At 46.9% G+C, this 12147-nt stretch overlaps 1 protein-coding gene across 1 annotated transcript; it reads right to left on the reverse strand.

Annotated features, from left to right (window-relative positions):
- Nucleotides 1-1020: 1020 nt before the first annotated feature.
- On the reverse strand, nucleotides 1021-11223 carry LOC133229754 (zinc finger protein 548-like). Its single transcript, XM_061386472.1, has 4 exons — nucleotides 10963-11223; nucleotides 9141-9182; nucleotides 6268-6394; nucleotides 1021-4645 (listed from the first exon to the last, which is right to left on the reverse strand). The coding sequence occupies exons 2-4, from the start codon at nucleotides 9174-9176 to the stop codon at nucleotides 3063-3065; spliced, it is 1746 nt and encodes a 581-aa protein (XP_061242456.1). The 5' UTR covers nucleotides 9177-9182; nucleotides 10963-11223; the 3' UTR covers nucleotides 1021-3062.
- Nucleotides 11224-12147: the final 924 nt, after the last annotated feature.

The raw sequence follows: 12147 nt of genomic DNA on the forward strand, positions 1-12147 counted from the left end.
ATGATCTTCGTTTTCTGAAAGTTGAGCTTTAAGCCAACCTTTTCACTCTCCTCTTTCACCTTCATCAAGAGGCTTTTTAGTTCCTCTTCACTTTCTGCCATAAGGGTGGTGTCATCTGCATATCTGAGGTTATTGATATTTCTCCCGGCAATTTTGATTCTAGATCGTGCTTCTTCCAGCCCAGCGTTTCTCATGATGTACTCTGCATATAAGTTAAACAAGCAGGGTGACAATATACAGCCTTGACGTACTCCTTTTCCTATTTGGAACCAGTCTGTTGTTCCATGTCCAGTTCTAACTGTTGCTTCCTGACCTGCATACAGATTTCTCAAGAGGCAGGTCAGGTGGTCTACTGCTCTGCAAACACACGTAGCCTAAGCATTAGATCCAATTTATAACTTTCACTGTGATAGGTCAGGGTAAAGCAAGTAAAGATTAAAGACAGGGCCATGATGAGCAAGACAGGAAGGTGGACTTCTGTGCTAGTCCACTGGTTAAGAATTCACCTGCCAACGCAGGGAATACGGACTTGATCCCTGGTCTGGGTATATTCCACACGTCACAGGGCAACTAAGCCCGTACTCCACAACTACTGAGCCCGCTGGCCTAAAGCTCATGCTCCACAGTCAGAAGTCACTGCATGAGAAGCCCACGTACTGCAATGAGAGTAGCCCCCTCACTCCCCCACCACCATCCCACATTAGAGAAAACTAGCACACACAGCAAGGAAAACCCAGCATAGCCAAATAAAATTAATAAATTAAAAAATGTATATATTTCTTTTTTCTGTCTCTACACAAATGCATGTGTATGAGTATGCACACACACACACTGATGGGTTGTTTTGCTGGAGATCCCAATATATCATGAAACTGAACACTTAAAATAGTGAGATGATAAAGTTTATGTTGTGTATTTCACTGCAAAAATTCCCTAAGAACTTCTTTGACACAAAGATGTAGGATAAGGACACTAGAAAAGTCAAGAAGAAAATCTAGAAAAATGTCAGTGGAAGCTGTGTATGATGCAAAAGGTTCAAAATTTTTTATTCATAAAAAATTCATACAAAACTGAATTTCAGTTTAGTTTCAACTTCAGTTCCCACTTTAAATAACATTTTCTCAGTGATAGTGAGAACAACAACAAAACCACCCACACTTGCTTACAAACAATGCACCTCTAATACATAAGAGAGCCTTGCTTATTTTTATTTGATATCATTCCTTTGCACACATATAATAAAAAATATATTTATGAACTTAGTGAAAATTCATATAAGAATACCTGCAGGATTTCTTTTATATAAAATTCTAGAAAATGTAAACTACAATGTCTACCTGGAGATGGCAACTTGGGTAGGGTTGGTGCAAATGGAAACTCTGTAAGTAATGGACATGTTCATTATCACAACTTTGGTGATAGTCCCACTGTGTACACCTATGTGAAAATACAGTTTACAGTTTTAATAAATGAAATTGAGTATGCCAATACCTCAGGAAAGCTATTAATATATGTTCCATACAAAATCAGGATCTCTTGTTTCTCTAAATGTCATCATATCAGACAAACTTGTATTGACAATCAGCACCCTTCCTCATGTTTTAGGCAGGTCAATTCTGATTCCTTCTCAAGACAGAAGAAAATGCTGACAAATGCTTCAACGTGGGGACATTATTCTAAGCTAAATAAACCAGCTGCAAAGAGATGAAAAAAATGTATGATTACACTTATGCAAAGTATCCAGAATAATCAAATTTATCATAGACAAGAATGTAAAACAGGTAGACAGGTAGGGTAGGGAGGGAGAAGAGAGAGATGTTGTTTAAGGGGTACAGAGTTTCATTTTTGCAAGATGAAAAAGAATTCTGGAAACTAGCTATTAATTTTTTTTTCTAGCTATTAATTTTTAAACACACTACACCGAACATTAAAAGGTAGAGGGTAAATTTTGTTACATATGAAAGTGAAAGTTGCTCAGTTGTGTCTGACTCTTTGCAGCCTCATGGACTATACAGTCCATGGAATTCTCCAGGCCAGAATGGGTAGCTTATCTCTTCTCCAGCAGATCCTTCTGACCCAGGAATCGAACCGGGGTCTCCTGCATTGCAGGTGGATTCTTTACCAACTGAGCTATCAGGGAAGCCCTGAAGTCGCTCAGTCATGACCAACTCTTTTGCGACCCCATGGACTATATAGTCCATAGAATTCTCCAGGCCAGAATACTGGAGTGAGTAGCTTTTCCCTTCTCCACTGGATTTTCTCAACCCAGGGACTGAACCCAGGTCTCCTGCATTGCAGGCAGATTCTTTACCAGCTGATCCACCAGGGAAGCCCAAGAATACTGGAGTGGGTAGCCTATCCCTTCCCTAGCATAGCTTCCTAACCCAGGAATCAAATCGGGGTCTCCTATATTACAGGTGGATTCATTACCAGCTGAGCTACGAGGGAAGCCCAGCATTGTTAGATATATTTTACACCATCAAAAAAAGACATTCTCAGGGATAGATTAGAGCAACTTGCTAATCTTTCCCCATTTGCAATACTCCCTCTGGTGTGAACTTTTTGGTGCTGAATGAGGTCGAAGTTTCGGCAGAACATGTATCCACAACTGCTGCACTAAGGCCTTTCTCCATTGTGAAATCACTGACGTGTAATCGGGTCGGAGTTTAAGCTAAAAACTTACATTCACTGAAAAGGTTTGCCTCTGGTATGAACTCTTGATGTCTAAAGTGGGGAGCTGTACCAAAACAACTTTCCATGTTTGCTGTACTCGGAAGTGAACATAGCCCAGCATAACTCATAGGGGCTTCTCCAGCACCTATGAGTTAGGAGTCTGGAGTAGTACCTCATTTACTATAGCTTCTGTACTTATATGGTATTTTGTTTTTTAACTGAAGTATAGTTGATTTATAGTGTTTCAGGCATATATCAAAATGACTCAGTTTATATATAAAATTCTTTCCCAGATTCTTTTCCATTATAACTTATTACATGATATTGAATATAGTTTCCTGTGCTATACAGCAGGCCCCTTCATAAGGTCTCTACCACTGAACTCTGCTTCATGAGGTTGGAGTTGTATCTAAAGAGTTCCCCACATTCACAGCACTCATAGTGTCTTCAGTGTGAATCTTCTGGTGATGAACAAGGTGGGACTTCCTAATGAAGGCTTTGTGACATCTGCTGCACTCGTAAGGTCTTTCTCCAGTATGGATTTTCTGATGCTCAACAAGTATATGCTTGTGGCTAAAGGCTTTCCCACATTCTCTGCACTCATAAGGCCTCTCTCCAGTGTGATTTCTCCAGTGTTTAATGAGGTTGGAGTTGTACCGAAAGAATTTCCCACATTCACTGCACTCATAAGGCCTCTCTCCACTGTGAACTCTCTTATGTCTAATGAGTCTGCAGTGGTACCTAAAGGCCTTCCCACATTCACTGCACTCATAAGGCCTTTCTCCGGTGTGATTTTGCCAATGTTTAATAAGTTTGGATTTGTACTTAAAGTATTCCCCACACAAGCTGCACTCATAAGGCCTTTCTACAGTATGAACTCTCTGATGTCTAATGAGGGTGGACGTGTATCTAAAAAATTTTCCACATTCACTGCACTCGTAAGGCCTCTCTCCGGTATGAACTCTCTGGTGTTTAATGAGTGTGGAATTGTACCTAAAGAATTTCCCACATTCATTACACTTATAAGGCTTTTCTGCAGTATGAACTCTCTGGTGTCTAATGAATGTGGAGCTGTATCTGAAAAACTTCCCACATTCAATGCACTTATAAGGAGTTTCTCCAGTGTGAACTCTCCCATGTCTTATCAGTCTATAGTTATACCTAAAGAATTTTCCACATTCTCTGCACTCAAAAGGCCTTTCTCCATTGTGCTTTCTCTGATGTTTCATGAAGTTGGCATTGTACTTGAAGAATTCCCCACATTTGCTGCACTCATAAGGCCTTAATCCAGTGTGAACTCGCTGATGACTAACGAGCGTGGAGTTGTACCTAAAACATTTCCCACATTCACCACACCGAAAAGGCCTTTCTCCAGTGTGGATTCTCTGGTGCTGAACAAGGTGAAATTTTCTAATGAAGGCCATCCCGCATATGCTGCACTCATGAGGCCTTACTCCAGTGTGGATTTTTTGGTGCTCAACAAGTATCTGTTTTCGGCTGAAGGCTTTCCCACACTGAGTGCACCTGTAACCACTTTGTTCATGACCAAAGGCCTCCTGGCACTCAGTGTCCCCATGTGGCTGCCCCACACCACGAGGGGCCAGCTGCTGCAGAAGGCCTGTGCTGCCCAGGAAGGGCTTCCCATCTCTGCTGCAGGTCAAGGTCCTCTCTCCTGTGTGAACACTGCTGTTGGTCACAAATGAAGGCTGCCCCTCAGCCCTTCGGCAAAGTTTGTCTCTAATCTCCTTCTGGTGCTGGAAAAGGTCTGCTCCACAAATGTACAGTCCTTCATCAGGGTACATTCTGTCATGCTCAGGCAGGGGTAAAAGGTCTCTGGAGAGTAGGTCACACATGTCACTGGACTGGGCCTTCCTGGAGGATGGATCTGGCTTTGCAGTCCTGACCTCTGACGTCTCTATAGAAACACCTTGCTCAGAAGAGGCCTCCTCACCCTGGGCTCCATGACAACAACCTGTAACCAGATAGATGTTGGTAAAGTGCATGTTGACTTTGATGGAAAGGACAGCCCCATCAAAAATATGTGTGTCACACACACCCAAGATCAGAGCCAGAGAGAAGAAGATCTGCTGTGCAGAGATGGACCTGGGGAGCTCCCACAGTCCTGTCAACAGGTAAAGACTGAAGGAAGAGTTACTCTTTCAGTCCATTCGGGATGCTATGATAAAATTATAAGCTGACTGGCTTGTAATGAACAGAAGTTTATTTCTCACATTTCTAGAGGATGGAACCCAGAGCCCGTATGCATTTTTCTAGGTCACAGACTTCTCATTGCGTCCTCACACATGGTGGGAGGAGCCTGGAAGCTCTGTGCAGTCTCCTCCTTTTTTCTCTTTTAATCTTTTGGGCTGAGCTGCATATCATGTGGGAGCTTAGTTCCTTCAACAGGAATCTAACTCAGGCACTCTGCATAGGAAATGCAAAGTCTTAACCATTGGACCACCAGGGAAGTCTCAGTGGGGTCCCCTTTCAAAAGGGCATTAACCTCATTCTTAAAGGCTCTGCCTTCATGACCTAATCACCCCAAAGACCCCATCTCCTAATACTGTCACCTTGGGCATGAAGTTTCCAACATATGGAATGTGTGGAGACACAAACATTCAGACCAGAGCAGGCCTCCAAATCAGTCCTCTGCAAAGGGCCTCCACCACACCCATGGCTATGGGTGACAGGTGAGCCCTATGACAAAGATGGTGCCCAGACCTTGAAACATCAGATACAAAGGAGATGCTAAAGTTCTAGACTGTTTAAGGATCTATACATGCAGACCTCAGGACATCTTATATATAAAGCAGTGATATGGAACATGTGACAAGTGAGGGTCACAAAGGTGTGGCTGGAGGCTGACAGAAGAAATAAAAATTGAGAAGAAAAGGAAGAAATGAGGTACGGCCAGTGGTCATAGCATCAATCCATGGTGAACACAGAACAAGTCCCCAGTTCTGACATGGCACCATTTCCCAGGACCGCACACTGAGCTCGGGTAATTCTGAGTGTCTTCTGCCACAGATGCAGTAAGACCACACTATCAGGCACCCAGGGTCCTCCCTCCTGCACCAGGTGAGCACCGATGTGGCATCAGGAAGACGCCAGTCCTACAGGAAAGACAGAAAGAGGAGGGGCCAGCACACGTCCAGAAATTCAACACAGGGCATCTGACATGCTAAAATTCTAACAGCTTCATAGGAGAGACTGCAGAAGCAGTAATGGTCCCAGAATTCGTATCTTGGTTGGTGCCTGAAAGAAATGTCAGCAAGAGGAGGGGAAAGCCTGGGGCAACAAGAGTCCAAGCATCTAGTCTGATCACCTACCAGGGACAAGCCAGGTCAGAGGGGGTCTCAGATAAAATTTAGATTTCTGACTCTGAGCCCTGTAGTGCAAGTTCTCAGAATGGGAGAGACAGGGCTCTGCGGGAGAACAGTGACACCGCACACGTGGTCCAGCCCCAGCACCAACAGCACATGTACCAGGAAACCAGGAAAGGAAGCTCTCAATGTGGGGAGCACAGAGCTGCCCCTGGGAAAAGGGGTAGAACAGAGTGCAGCTCAGAACACTGGGTGAGTGTGCAGAGCTTACCCAGGGAGGTCACGAGTGCCAAGTTCTCTGTCATCACAGCATGGTACAAGTGTCTCTGAGTTTCATCAAGGAGGCCCCATTCCTCCTGGGAGAAATATACAGCCACGTCCTCGAAGAACACACAGTCCTGCCAAAATCAAAAGTGTCTGGTTCATGAACAGCTTCCTGTTTTAACTTAGTTTTGTGGATTCTGTATTTATCTATTTGCCATCCATTAATTACAGGGCTAAACTTAAGGCCAAATTTGTTCACATCTCCCTTGCTTCCAGAGTTCATACTCTGAACCAACTCCTGAACTAACTCTCACTCACCAGATCAGTATTTCCCCTGCCCTAAATCAGTCCAGAGCCAGGTACCAGACAGCTAGAGACAGCTCCTGTACTCCAGGTACACAGAATTATCCAAACTATTCATCCCTAAGCCTTCTGTCCAACCCTCCCCACATTTCTCCTGAAAATCCAAAAAAGGCTCTGACCACTGGTTTCCCCAAGCTGGTGCTTGCACCTGCTAACCAAGTATGGTGATTCCCCACATGACCCTGGGTTACACAGTGTGCCTCCTTTCGGGAAATGTAAGCCATGAAACTTGCTTGAAATGTCATTGGCCTCTCTGTGTCACCACTCATCACCACTCACTCACTTCTACAAGTTAATATCCTCTGGGTACAACCACTGATGCACATCCCTCTCCAGGACCTTCACCCTCCCCCTATGCATGTGTCCCCACTCAGCCTCCTCCCACATGTCCCACCCTCAAGATACATCCTAAGGGCATCAGTGCCTGCTCTCTCCTCATGACCATGGATCTCTGTGTCCAGTACACAGAAGAAAACAAACCACCATGTAGGCTGTGGACTGCCATGCATGACCCTACCCCTCTCCTGCTGGAAAATTTCCCTGGGATCCATCTCCCAGATGCTGACCCTCAAACAAACTCAGATTTGTCCTTGTCTTTATAAGCCCAGTGCCAAGGTTCAGGGCAACCGTTTACTCTCCTCCTCACTGCATCTCACTTGTAGGACTGCACCTTCCTGACAACTCTGACCCCTCCATGGTGACAGCACCACACCCACCCCACCACAGACACCTCAGGCACTTCCTTCACCTCCTACAGGGCGCTCTGCACATGGAGTCCAGGCAGTGAATGGCAAATGCATCCAACATTTAACGCAGCCAGTCCTGCCCCCGAACCCCAAAGTCCTCTAAGGCCAGGGCCCACCCCAAGCCCTGGAGGCACACCCCAGAAGCTCTCCCCACAGGGCCCTGTTTTTTGCTTCCTCTCTAGCCATCCCACCTACATGAGACCTCATGTCCCCTTAGCTCTTTCCCTCTTCTGCACTGCAAGGACTGTCCCACAAGCAGTCAACACCTTTCTCTCTCTTCACGTGAAGCCCAGGCACACAGACCTCTCCAGTCACATTCCCACTGCACCCTAGGTCTAGAGACTCTCTCAGCTAATTCCTTTTCCACCCTCAACATCCATCTCCTGTCTGCACTGGCCTGAAGACTTTCTCACACCCACACCCTGCTGCCACACAGACACTTTGCTTCCTCATCTGTCTTGGTGATGCCCATCACCACCAACCAGGTATCCAACCCAGAGACCTACTACTCAGGCCCTTCATCCTCACTCCTTGTCCTCTAATGGCATCCCCAACACCAACCAGAAATGATACCGCCTAAATATTACCTGCAGCTTAGTCCAACCCAAGGATCCGATGCCACGGCTGTCTCCACCTTGGATCCTTCCTGTGAAACCCAGACTCTGTGTGAAAGTGATTCCCTGCAGTCCCTCCCCCAGATGCTGACCCTCAGACAAACTCAGATTTGTCCTTGTCCTTATAAGCTCAGTGCCAGGGCTCAGGGCCAACTGTTCACGCTCCTCCTCACTGCATCTCACTTGTGAGATTGCACCTTCCTGACAACTCTGGGATACCTCCCCTTGGGAATCTCTGGAACATCTGTGACATGGACAAAAACTAACTCTTCTTATTCCATTTGGAAATTCTCCCTACAACTAGAGCTGCTTCCTCATTTTAGCTGATGAGGTATCCATCCTTCCTAATGAAGCCAGAAACCTGGGGTCTTCCCTGATTCTTCCTATCAGCCTACCTCCTTGAGTACCTCATTCTCCATTACATAAAATATGGACAACACATCATTGTAAACCACCTAAATATATAGTATTTAAAATACATGATAAATATAAAATTTAAAATATAAAATATGATAAAATACATTCAATTTAAAATATAAACAACATTAACAAAGAAACAAAGAAAACATGGGCAGTTCTATCCCTACCTTCACGGCCACCACTCAGGTGTAGCCCCCACAAACAAGCACATGGATGATTGCAGAAATTCCCCTCATGTCTCCCAGCCTTCATGCACACCCAGTCTGTCTCCTACTCTGCAGTCACAGGGAGCCTATTAAAATCTGAGACACGGCACCTTCCTGGTCTGCTTCAAACCTTCCCTACCTGCCCTCAACCTGAGGGTTAGAGAACCAGGACCTCAGGCTATCAGTCAAGGCCTGATACCTGTGCACCCCTGTCCCAGCACCCCATTCTCACCAGATATGACAGAACCAACAGTTCCCTGCATATTCCACCTCAGTATCATGAGCAACTGTCTGGACATTTTAAATCCTGTGGCCAGGGCTCCCTGCCACACCTTCCCCCATCAGCTGTCAGCAATGAAACTGCTGACAAATACATAACACAGGACTAAATATAGGATCCTGGGCATGGTGAGAGCACATGGTCTACAGATGCAAGACAGAAAATAGGGATAGAAGTCTTGCGACACTGCCATTCCTCAAGGGCATATATATCAGGATGATAAAACTATCAGATTGATAATTACGACTCACCTGTACAGGACTCATGAGCATCTCTACCACTGCCATGGGGCCCTGGGGGAAGAAAGACTTCATGAGACGTGGGCAACAGTGCTAGAATCCTACAGCAGAGTTGGACCTCCAGCTCTCCCTGGCCCTGGTGTAACAGGACCTCTGCCTGTCAGTCTAAGCTCAGGCTTCCCTGACAGCTCAGTTGGTAAAGAATCCGCCTATAACACAGAAGACCCTAGTTTGATTCCTGGGTTGGGAAGATCCCCTGGAGAAGGGAAAGGGTACCCACTCCAGTATCCTGGCCTGGAGAATTCCACGGACTGTATAGTCCATGGGGTCGCGAAGAGTCGGACACGACTGAGCATGTCAGCAAACAGTACTGCCTCTTACCAGGTGTCCCTGGAGAAGGACTGAGCCTCCCTGAACTTCAGGCAAAAGAAAATTCTACTGAAGATAAGAATTATTCCAACCTCAGAAGACTCATATTGGTATCTAATGTTAGGAGGACCTACCATGTATCAGCTATGACTGTCCATAAGAACAATAGTTTTATATGTATTTTCAGGCAATTGAAGTGGTATAGTTTTGAAATTTGGGGTCTTCACATTTTTTTAGGATCTCAGAAGATGTCATACATAAAACTTTACCTTGTAAGCAAATATATAGAGGTAAAGCAACGACACGCCAATTACAAAGTGTTCACAAAGATTTAACTGAGTGAACAGGTTTATTTCTAATTGCCTGTGTGTGTATTTAGAGGAATATTGATTAACTCTTGGTTAATTTTCATACATTCTTAAGTTAATGAGTCATTGGGAGGGGCTGAGCAGGCAGGTCAGCTACTAGTCCATTCAGCAAGCAGGCCTACTCAGTAAATAATCCTCAAAAGGGAGCTTGCTGGGAGCCCTTGACTGAAGCAGAGTCTCATCCCTCCTGCCCTGAGGGGTGAGGTGAGGGGTGAGGTGGGTCTAGGACCCACTGGCCCCACCAGCCTGGTTGATCTTTCCCTCCTTCCATCGGGGAGGCAGTGAGGGTCGGCAGAGCCTGCCAGTGGAGAATCCACTCCAGCACCCACAGCAGGCTCCACAGACGTGAAACTCTTTACCCTGAAGACACAGGCCAGAATCCCTCCTCAGACAGGTATGCTCTTTCCTGGAAGTAGCATGAGGGATGCCGGAACCCAGCATTCACGTCCTGCCCTCCTACTCTGAGTCCTCCCCTCCCTCACCCCAGGGCCCATTTCAGGCAACAAGCTTATGACCCCCTCCTCAATCTGATTCCCACGCCATGCTGGGCCAGTCCACATCCTCCTGGCCACACAAGGAGCATCAGAAAGTCCTGTAGACTCTACTGAAGAAACCTACCCAGAGTCTTATCCCATCTCCAATGTCCCGCTACCTCCCTGGCCCAGCCTCTCCCAAAATTCTCCTGGGGTCTATAGCACCTCCCACTCTTCCTGCCTCCATTCGCATTCTTTTCTCCCAACTTCTAACTCTAGACACGGTTCTCCCAGTCCCGCCTCCTTCACAACAACCTTCCATGGCTCGCACCTGCTCAGGCTGCCATTTCAGGTGAGGCACTCCGTTCCCTTCTGTCCCAGAAAAAAGTGACCCCAAGTTTCCCCAAGGCTGCCGACTAGGGGAGGACCTGCAAGCCCTGCACCGTCGCCCAAGAGGGAACTCTCTCCCTCAGCCCAGTCCACTAGCTGAAGGGCGACCCCTCACAAGGCCGCCCTCAGTTCTGGACTCTGGGGCTGACCGGCAGGGACCTGAACGGGCACCCTTCCGTCCGGATCTGGGACTCGGAGTCGGGCCAGGTGGGGGCCCGGAGACACAGCACCCACCTGCGCCGACCTCGGTCACTGGCCGGTGGGAAGAGCTGGGCCAGGAGATGCGGCGAGTGGGGCAGGAAGGACACCGCCGACAACTACGGGCTCAAAGGGCCTCAGAGCCGATTCTGAATAGCGGAGACAACTTGTGTCCTCCCGCTTTTCCGCTAGGTCACCTCACCGCCCAGCGGGCTAAGGTAAGGCCGTAGCTGGTGAACAGCCGAAGAGCCTCCAAGAGACTACGAGAGAAAACGCCGGAAGTCCCGCCCCAACGCAGTGCGCAAGCACATACGCCCGCCTCTCCTAAGCTTTCACTGGCTCAGTCACAGCCGCCTGGCACCGTACAGACTTCTGGGTGATGTAGTTTCCGCTGCCACCACACTTGCCTCTGGTCAAAGCAGAACTCACTTCCCTTTTTTCCACAAGCTGAGGGAAACCAAGTTCTCAGGCTCCAAGGATGGGGCGGGGTTTCGCTTGCTTTTACAAGGGATGTACTCTGATTTCTATAGAGCAGTCTAGGAAATTCACAGAAAGTTTCAGTTCAGTTCACTCGCTCGTCGTGTCCGACTCTTTGCGACCCCATGAGTCGCAGCACGCCAGGCCTCCCTGTCCATCACCAACTCCCGGAGTTCACTCAGACTCAAGTCCATCGAGTCAGTGATGCCATCCAGCCATCTCATCCTCTGTCGTCCCCTTCTCCTCCTGACCCCAATCCCTCCCACCATCAGAGTCTTTTCCAATGAGTCAGCTCTTCGCATGAGGTGGCCAAAGTACTGGAGTTTCAGCTTCAGCATCATTTCTTCCAAAGAAATCCCAGGGCTGAACTCCTTCAGAATGGACTGGTTGGATCTCCTAGCAGTCCAAGGGACTCTCAAGAGTCTTCTCCAACACCACAGTTCAAAAGCATCAATTCTTTGGTGCTCAGCTTTCTTCACAGTCCAACTCTCACATCCATACATGATTACTAGAAAAACCGTAGCCTTGACTAGAAGGACCTTTGTTGGCAAAGTAATGTCTCTGCTTTTGAATATGCTATCTAGGTTGGTCATAACTTTCCTTCCAAGGACTAAGCGTCTTTTAATTTCATGGCTGCAGTCACCATCTGCAGTGATTTTGGAGCACCCCAAAATAAAGTCTGACACTGTTTCCACTGTTTCCCCATCTATTTCCCATGAAGTGATGGGACCAGATGCCATGATC

This window comes from Bos javanicus, chromosome 18 (genome assembly GCF_032452875.1).
Source record: "Bos javanicus breed banteng chromosome 18, ARS-OSU_banteng_1.0, whole genome shotgun sequence".
Classification (NCBI taxonomy): Eukaryota; Metazoa; Chordata; class Mammalia; order Artiodactyla; family Bovidae; genus Bos; species Bos javanicus.

What these genes read in the sequence shown, in the direction of transcription:
- LOC133229754 (XM_061386472.1), bottom strand. Translation starts at nt 9,176, where the DNA reads ATGGCAGTGGTAGAGATGCTCATGAGTCCTGTACAG. An exon ending in TGCTCATGAGTCCTGTACAG is followed by an intron (nt 6,395 to 9,140) that starts GTGAGTCGTAAT and finishes TGATTTTGGCAG; the next exon opens with GACTGTGTGTTCTTCGAGGA. An exon ending in GGCACTCGTGACCTCCCTGG is followed by an intron (nt 4,646 to 6,267) that starts GTAAGCTCTGCA and finishes ATCTGGTTACAG; the next exon opens with GTTGTTGTCATGGAGCCCAG.